At 41.2% G+C, this 9,375-nt stretch overlaps 1 protein-coding gene across 1 annotated transcript; it reads right to left on the bottom strand.

The window, feature by feature from the left end:
* Positions 1-212: 212 nt before the first annotated feature.
* Positions 213-3,363, bottom strand: LOC142379900 (uncharacterized). Its single transcript, XM_075465277.1, has 5 exons — positions 3,094-3,363; positions 2,772-2,888; positions 2,542-2,688; positions 784-894; positions 213-666 (listed from the first exon to the last, which is right to left on the bottom strand). Exons 1-5 carry the CDS (start codon positions 3,137-3,139, stop codon positions 464-466), a joined length of 624 nt encoding a protein of 207 aa, XP_075321392.1. The 5' UTR covers positions 3,140-3,363; the 3' UTR covers positions 213-463.
* Positions 3,364-9,375: the final 6,012 nt, after the last annotated feature.

The raw sequence follows: 9,375 nt of genomic DNA, 5'->3' as shown, positions 1-9,375 counted from the left end.
GACGTGATGTCTCGCGTGAGATATCCTCATGTTGACGGAAGAGGCTCTGATTGAGAGCAGGTACTGGCTTGATTAAATTCAATCTGGACTCTATATCCGACCACATGAAGACCTCGGGACACTTCGGTTTGGCTTTAGGGACCCTCTACTCACTACCATGTAAGTGTTATGTTGTTTGGAGCTGTAGAAGAGGTATAAAAATAGTGTTTTGTAGCGGTGACATGATATGCCCGCTTCACCTCCAGGCTAACGACTTTTTGGCTAAAAACGGTCAAATCGAAATTCTCAAATGACATGATTTTGATGTCAACTCAACGTATGTACTCCCAACATCCCGTAAATTGATCTAAAGTGCATTTTACGCCGGATTATCCCTTGAACTGAGAGAATAACAGGGGTGGGAAATCTATAATTCAGCAAAAATGGTAAGTAAACTGTACATGATGCTGCTGTCCTAAATCATCTAAAAGAAAAAGACCAGAGAGATGAGCGGCACCGCCATCAGCAGCAGACCAGCACTTGTGCTGCCGGCGCTGTTGCAGAAGTCGCCCTGGCAGCAGCTCAGTTCTGCTCCGACGGCTCCTGTCATCTGTGCAGTTGATGAAGCCAAGCACATCATCTTGGAGGCACAGCCCTTTAAGGTCATCTCAGTCCCACCGACATTCACTGAGAGAATGAAAACAATGTTATCAAGCAAGCTCCCATGTTTAATATTAGAATCACTTAACATTGCTCTGAGCAAAGCAATTATGTGCTGCTCAGAGGAAGAAGCAAGTCACTTACATGTTGATTTGATGCAGTAGTCCTCATTCGTCTCACAGTTCAGAGTTGTAGTGCATGTTCCTCCTTTACAGGTGAAGCACTTTTTGCCATTTGGGGAGGATTTGCTGGCATCTGTAAAACAGAACATTAATAATTACTTTGGTCTTTTTATTCTGTCAACTGAAATAGTTTAAACCACAGTTCAACATTTTAGTAGTGCATGTATCTCCTTCACAGCTGAAGCACATTTGGAGAGGATTTGCTGACATCCGTGAAATAAACATCTATTACTTGAGGAAGAAAATGGTAATAGAAACTGGTAATTGTAAACTAACATCTTAAAAATTGGCTTTTCTGTTGTCCTATTATAGTTTGATGACTGTGAAACACAGAAACATTTCTATTGGTTTGTGAATTTCAATAGATTTTTTTTTTCCAATTTAAAACTATAACAGGTTAATAAGAGAACAGGAAGAAGCAAAAACAAGCTGCAAAAATGAAAATTTGAAAAACTCCATCTCTCACAAGAGTTTTTTTTCCCCATGTTGTCTTTCAGCAGACCAAGCATTGTCCTGACATGTTTACTGCCAAGTCTTTATTACTTTTGGTATTAGAGATATGCCATCATACAGACAGAGAACAGGAAGCAAATGGAATGCTGAACACAAGCCAGCTGTTGTTCTATAAACAACACTGACTTTTGTGATTAAAAACTTCCTTGTCGTGTAATAAGAACAACAATTTTTGTTTTGTTTTGCTTTGTTTGTCTAATTTCAGGAATATGGTTGAAATTTTAAGATTGACTTTATTTAACCATGTCTCTGTCTGTATCTACAAAATCAGAATCAGTTTTATCAACAACAAAGTTGTTGATAAAACTCTTTGGGTTCATATCAGTTTTGTCTTGGTCCGGTGTTTCTGCTTTTGCCAGACATTTTGAATATGGTATAGACAGTGTTGGTAATAACGGCGTTAGTAACGGCATTATTTTTTTCAGTAACGACTAATCTAATTAATTACTTTTCCCATCGTTGCAACGCCATTGCCTTTACTGAGAATGTGAAGTGGTGCGTTAATACAATTTGGTTGAATGAAGCGCAAGGTGTCAGTTTTTTTGGCCACACATCAGCTGCCTGGAAAGAGCAGGGGTGGGGATGATGCCGTTGCAAATGCGATGATGATTGGCTGGGTGTATGCCCTGCTCACGCTGTCTCACTGCACGCCTCTGACCGCTAAACACAACAAGACAGCAACAATGGCAACAAACCTGGGAAATTCAAAGGTAGCGTTCTCAAACTGGAAGTGCCGGCACTACTTCTCGCTCCTTTAAATTAAAGGCAAGAATGTTTATGTAACATGCCCGCTATGGCCAGGAAAAAAGACTCTATCCACGTCTGCCTCAAGCAACTCGAATCTTATGAAGCACCTCACATCAACACATGCTACCACGCCAGGCTACAATCTAGAGTTCCAATAAATACCAAATGTTCTAAAATACTGTATAGAGTGTTTTTATTCTTCAATCAGTTAATATAAACATCTCCGACGTTAAAGATGTTATAGAACGTAATAGCGTCACAGTTACTTTGCTGGGTAACTAATTACTCTTACAATGAGGTAACTGAGTTACTAACTCAATTACTTTTTGGGAGAAGTAATTTGTAACTGTAACTAATTACTTTTTAAAAGTAAGATGACCAACACTGGGTGTAGATGAAATAAACTGCAATTAAAACAACACTGCACAATGTAAAATAATACAAACAGGATGCAAATTACCTGGGGCAGACTGGGTGTTGCAGAGATCCGAGTTGCAGCACTTGGTGGTAATCAAGGTTTTGGCCGCTCCAAGGTTGAGAGAACCCTCAACACATTCCTGAGCCAAAGCACAAGCTTTTGCTTCGAGGTCAGCAACTTTTGAACCACCTGTAGCCAAAGATAAGCCACTGTAAAAGGAGCAAGTGCCAAACAGGGGACCAACAACCACCATAACATAAGGAAAAACGTACCTGCATATGACAGGATTCTGAGTGAACTACACTGATGATCTTGTGAGGGACATTCTTTTGAATCCTTGCAAGGTCCCGAGTCTCCCAGTAAACACTCATAACATTTCAGTGCGTCAACTGATGAGACATATAAAGAAAAATCAACTTTTTTGTGCCTACACAGCATTAAAAAACAATGTGGTTTTTTCAAAAAACTTAATCTGTAAATGCACAAGATTGGAAAGAAAAAGGAGTGAAAAATAAGAAAGAGATTAAATTGAATTATAGCAGTTTTGAGGAAAGAAAAATTCTACATATTGAACACAGGAAAGAAAAAACTTACCTTTTGGGAGAAGCCAAATCCCAAGGACCAGTGAAAAGAGGTGCATTGTGTTATTGGACCAGCAGTGAGTTTTGCTTTGTTCTGTTCCAGATATAAGTGGTTCTCCTGAAGAGGACCTGCCCTCAGCCCCAGGCTACTCCTGCATCCACCCTGCACCGGTGACGTCACTCTTGATAAACCTTGAATTTACTTTCAACGGGACATTGAATGATCTTTTTTTCATTTACACTTAGTGTTACTTCTTTCCTCTCTGTTTTTCCTCTCTATTCATCAGGAATTCACCTCTACTCTTTCTGTGAGCATTCGAAAGTAAACACAAGAAATTTGCACACCAGTCATAGCGCGGGGGGGGGGGGGGTACAAACCCCTGGTTTGTGTCACGCCCACGGGACTCTGCCCATGTTTTTAGTTTTATGTTTTAGGTTATGTTTTGATTTTCAGTTCATGTCTTTGTTTTGAGTTCTTGTTTTTAGTCTTGTCATTGTTTTTCCCCTCACTCTGGTCATTAGTTCATTCCCATCATTAGTTCATTCACTGCACCTGTTAGTCATTGTCAAATTCAATTCAAATCAAAAATACTTTATTTATCCCAGAGGGAAATTAAATGTTGATGTAGCTCAATTAAATCAAAGAGTTATTATAGATGCTGATGGCTGTGGGCAGGAAAGATTTCCTGTAGCGGTCCGTTTTGCATCCAAACTGAAGAAGCCTTTGACTGAAGAGACTCTGTTTTCTGATAACAGTCTCATGGAGAGGATGTTCAGGGTTGTCCATAATTCTCTTGATTTTATGCAAAATCCTTCTTTGCATTATTGTCTCCAGAGGTTCCACAGCCGTCCCCAGAACAGAACCAGCCTTCCTTATCAGGTTGCTGAGTCTTTTTAGGTCCCTGGTTCTGATGCTGCTGCCCCAACAGATGACGCAAGAGGAAATGACGCTCTCAACAACAGACTTGTAGAAGATCTGCAACATCTTGTTGCAAACCTTGAAGGACCTTAGCTTCCTCAAGAAGTACAGTCTGCTCTGTCCTTTCTTGTAGATGGCTTCACTGTTGTGTCTCCAGTCCAGTCTGTTGTCCACATGAACACCAAGGTATTTATATTCCTCAACCACCTCCACTTCTTCTCCCATGATGGAAACAGGGTTTGATCTGACCCTGTTTCTCCTGAAATCTACAATCATCTCCTTTGTTTTGTTAACATTCAAGATGAGATGATTGTTCCCACACCATGCCACAAAGCGGTCCACCAGCTCTCTGTACTCAGCTTCTTGTCCATCTCTAATACACCCGACAACTGCAGAGTCATCTGAATATTTCTGTAGATGACAGGAGTCTGACTTGTACTGGAAGTCTGAAGTGTACAGAGTGAAAAGGAATGGTGAGAGTACAGTCCCCTGTGGTGCTCCTGTGCTGCTGATCACCTGGTTAGACACACAATTCTTCAGTCTGACAAACTGTGGTCTGTTTGTCAGGTAGTCATTAATCCAGGTGATTGTTGAGGCCTCAACCTGAGTCTTCTGGAGTTTCAGACTAAGCAGATCAGGCTGGATTGTGTTAAATGCACTGGAGAAATCAAAGAACATGATCCTCACAGTGCTGCCTGCTTTATCCAGATGACAGTGGGTTTGTTGAAGCAGGTGTATGATAGCGTCTTCAACCTCAACTCCATGGCGATAAGCAAACTGCAGGGGGTCCTGATATGTGCTGGTTTGCTTACACAGGTGGGTCAGCAGGAGTCTCTCCAGGACCTTCATGATGTGGGATGTCAGGGCAACAGGTCTGTAGTCATTAATGTCTGAAGGGTGAGTTTTCTTTGGTACCGGAACCAGACAGGATGTCTTCCACAACAGTGGTACCTTCTCTTGGGTCAAGCTAAGGTTGAAAAGGTGTTGCAGAATCCCACAGAGCTGCTCTGCACAGGCCTTCAGGACTCGGGGGCTGACACCATCTGGACCTGCAGCCTTGTTCCGGTTCAGTCTCTCCAACTGCCTCTTCACCTGACTTCTAGAAACAGAAAAGTGGGAGGGGGAGGCAAAGGGGACAGCAGCATCTCCTGATTGGGTTGATGACAAACTAGTGGAAGCAGAAGAATCCATGACTGAGGTGGAGGTGTAGATGTTACAGGAAAGCTGTGGGTCAGAGGAGGGTGGGATGTCTCTTTGGCTGGGAACAGGAGGGGAGGATGGTGAGCTTGTTCCTGAACTGAACCTGTTGAAGAATGTGTTCAGCTCATTTGCTCTGTCCAGACTTCCATCCATCCGATCCTCCCTCTGCTTGAGGCCTGTGATCTTCTTCATTCCTGACCACACATCTCTGATATTGTTCCTCTGCAGTTTACTCTCAAGCTTCTTTCTATACACCTCCTTGCTCTCTCTGATCTTGACTTTGAGCTGCTTCTGTATACTCCTCAGTAACTCCCTGTCTCGCTCCCTAAAGGCTCTTTTTTTCCTGTTCAATAGTTCCTTTAGCTCACTGGTGATCCAGGGTTTGTTATTAGATCAAACCCTGCTGATCACCAGCTGCACCCTGTCTCCAATCACTACCAGCCCTCTATTTAGTTTCCAGTCTCCCCTGTCAGTTTGTCAGATCCTTACCCATGTTACCGGTCTTCACCCCTCGGTACGTCGTCTTGCTAAGCTAAGTATTTATTCATTCCATGCCATGCCATGTCAAGTTATTTGTTTGTTTTGTCACAGTTTATTTTTTGGAATCCGGCTCAGCCGCGCTTTTTGTTTGAACTTTGTTTTTTGTGAGAAATAAATCCAAGTTTGCTTTTTTGAAAGTACCTTCCCACCTCACCCTGACAGTTTGGGTAGGGAGTAGAAATAGAAGGGGTAAAGATGAGTAGGAATGGGATCCAAACCCTGGTTTGGGTAGTGGGTAATGAAAATATAGGTTACCAGAGGTGGAGGGAGGACAAAACACACTAACAGATTCAGCAGACAATAGTTAATGTGCATTTTGGTGTCATTTTCTTCTGTGTTGGTTTAATGAATTATTGATGTGATGGCTCTTCTCTCTTACAGGCACTCAAAATCTATTAAGAGCTGGAAAGGACTGTCCACTTCTGCAAGTGAGGTCCTAAAATTGCACTGAGCTTCAAACACACCTCATTTCAATATACCGAAGCAGTCTTGTGGCCTGTGCTGTATTTGAGTTTTTAGTAGTGTGTTTGTGGCTTTTTTTAAACCTTGTTGTGTAATATGAACTTGGATGTTTTTTGAGATTGTTGGTCAGATGGCAGATCGATTATGTACAGTGTATATATAACCAAATGTATTATAATACCTATATGAGCAAGCATCTGATTACTTAGTGTTGCAGCTGTGTGTGTGGATGTGCTCACTGTATGATGTACATCAGCTCTCGAGCATGTCTTTATGATAATGACATAAGTGTATTTGTGTTTGAGAGGTGACCTTCAGTGTGGAAAGGTCGCCCCTCTTTGGGTGGATCATTTGAAGATTTCTCTGGCTAAGTGATGGCAGTAATTTTTTGTGTGTGAGTGAGCTGCACCAGTTGTGATCATCAGGTGTGGGTCTGTTTTTTTTTTTTTGTTTTTTTTTTTTTTTTTCCCCCCCATTTCATTTCACGTGTGCGTTTAACTGCACTGAAATCTTGTGAATATTGTAACTTGTGGTGGTATGAGGCCAGTCTATATATGAGCGTTTGTGTTGTGCTAACAAGAGTTTATATTTGGTTTGGATTACTAGTTGCTACTTTTGGATATTCCTTTTGGTTTGTCGCCGTTGGGCTCCATTTTGTGGTGGTAACATATAACTATTGTTTGTACAGTGTGGCAATTTTGTGCTGAGATTGTCGTGGTCAAGTGTATCCATGTATGTTTGGCTGAGCAAGATGCAACACGCTTTTGTTTCTTATGCTTCTTTTGTTTTATTGATGGTCTTTATTTTCATGGCTTTGTGTCTGGTAGGTTTTGTTCTCATGTTATAAAGAGCGAGGACACCAGATCCTAGCTTCGCTGCTAGGCCCCCAACAAGCGCATAAGAAATTGCATGAAGCAAGTTAAGGTAAATAACATTTGGGGCTTTGCTTACTCAACTTTTTTGCTTTCTCATTTCACATTATTGGAAAGAAGAACATGCATGCAGCTTTATAATTCTGCTAAAAAAAAAATTGAGTTTCCCCCATTGGGAGATGAATAAAATATTTTTCTATTCTAAAATCACAAGACGTGGGCAGTTATGCTGTCTTGAGGCAACTAAGACAATAAGACCAGAGAGATGAGCGGCACCGCCATCAGCAGCAGACCAGCACTTACTGCCGGCGCTGTTGCATAAGTCGCCCTGGCAGCATCTCGGTTCTGTTCCGCTGGCTGCTTTGTTCTTCAAGGCAAGCTGCTGTGTAGATGAAGCTGAGCATATCCGCTCGGAGGCACAGCCCTTTAAGGTCGTCTTAAAACCATCGGCATTCACTGAAAGAATGAAAATAATGTTATCAAGCAAACTACAGTGTTTGATATTGGAATGACTTTGAGGAAGAAGCAGGTCTCTTACCTGTTACTGAGATGCAGCGGTCCTCATTCCCCTCACAGTTTAGAGTTTTAGTGCATGTTTCTCCTTCACAGGTGAAGCACTTTTTGCCATTTGGGGAAAATTTGCCAGGATCTGGTAAAACAAAAAATTAATCATTTGAGGAAGAAAATGGTAATGGGCTGTTTTCAAGTAAGTTCCTAGAAAATGATGTTTCTGTGCCAAACAATGCGGTTCCCTTTCCTTTTATTGTGGAAACTGAACAAGTTAAAACCTGGTCATTTCATTTTCAATAGATTAAGGCAACTGTTAAATTAGCAAATGTGCAAATTAGGCTTTCAATGCTTTCGGCATGTAAGATCTGGTGTCGTAAAGTTGCTGAACCAAACCCACAAACTCAAGACTTCTGTAACGTTATGTCACGCCCACGGGACTCTGCCATGTTTTTAGTTTTATGTTTCACCATGTTTTAGGTTTCATGTCTTGGTTTTATGTCTTGGTTTTGAGTTCTTGTTTTTAGTTTTGCCATTGTTTTCCCCTCACTTCCCATGTTCAGTTCATTAGCTTCACTCATGTCACCTGTTCATTCCCCACCAGCTGCACCCAGTCACAATCACTCCCAGTTCCCTATTTAGTTTCCAGTCTCCCTGTCCTTTTGTCAGATCCTTACCTAATCACCTGTGATATCCCTCATGCCACGCCACGTTGTCTCACCAAGTTAAGTATTTATCCATGCCTTGTCAAGAGTTTTGTTTTTGTCAAGTATTTATTCCTCAGTTTAGGTTTCTTTGATAATCAGTAGTGGGGGGCCAAGTTAAGTTTCTTCTTACACTACATGTCATCTCAGTAGGAACCTGATTATCCAGTCAGTTGAAGTATTTAAGGTAGACCTCTGTGCCCAGTTGGAAAATAAAAACAAAAAACTTTTTAATCAGCGCTCCCGTCATCAATAAATAACACTTTACGCTTCAATTAATTGTGTTCAAATTTGGTATTGTCTCTCCATGGTTCACAATCAGACAGCACATTAAAGCCAAGGATGTTGTATGGGTCTGACCAACACCAAGACGGTCTTTTCAAAATGGTGCCTCGATCCATTTCTACCCAACATTTGAAGATAAAAATCTTAAAGAGTGTTTTGCTTTTAACAACCACTGTCCACAACTCTATATAACCAGACAGCTAAATGCATTTGAAAACATTATAATACGTTATAATTGGTACACTTTATTACAAGGGCCAGAAAGGGTCATTCTGATCATGTCTTCTTCTGGCATTCCAAATAAATTTCTACAAATGGAGAAGCCCTTCTTTCACACTCTCTACTCCCCCCGTTGTTTTACAACACCTGAGAGTCCTCCTCATAGCAGCCATGTCAAGCGCTAAATACAAGACGTGCTTTTTTTTTTTCTTTGGTAAATAGAAGTGCCATCAGTGAGGACTTTTGCATTGAGCAAAGACTAATAAATCAGTCGTGATTCATAAAACTTCCCAAATGCATATCCAAGACGCAAAGAAAAGAGAAAGAAATATCCACACTTTTCAGGCACTGATTTACCTCTGCACCCCTCGTAGATACCGACAGTAACTTTTCAACTACTAAAAAGGGATAAAGCTTTAGAAGCCTGCGCCTACAGCAGGTGTTTGAGGTTTTGCCTGATCATCAGTTTTATGCAAGACTAGACACAAGACTAGCTTTCACAATGTGAACAGCTTTTAAAATGTTTTTTTTTTCCTTTTGGTTTATCTATCTAAGGCAGAGTACTTTGCGTGTATGAAATATAATAA

This window comes from Odontesthes bonariensis, chromosome 5 (genome assembly GCF_027942865.1).
Source record: "Odontesthes bonariensis isolate fOdoBon6 chromosome 5, fOdoBon6.hap1, whole genome shotgun sequence".
Lineage (NCBI taxonomy): Eukaryota > Metazoa > Chordata > Actinopteri > Atheriniformes > Atherinopsidae > Odontesthes > Odontesthes bonariensis.
The sequence above is the reverse complement of the archived record's forward strand: the minus strand, read 5'-3'. Positions and strand labels throughout refer to the sequence as shown.

What these genes read in the sequence shown, in the direction of transcription:
- LOC142379900 (XM_075465277.1), bottom strand. Translation starts at nt 3,139, where the DNA reads ATGCACCTCTTTTCACTGGTCCTTGGGATTTGGCTTCTCCCAAAAG. An exon ending in GATTTGGCTTCTCCCAAAAG is followed by an intron (nt 2,889 to 3,093) that starts GTAAGTTTTTTC and finishes ATGTCTCATCAG; the next exon opens with TTGACGCACTGAAATGTTAT. An exon ending in CAACACCCAGTCTGCCCCAG is followed by an intron (nt 895 to 2,541) that starts GTAATTTGCATC and finishes TCTGTTTTACAG; the next exon opens with ATGCCAGCAAATCCTCCCCA.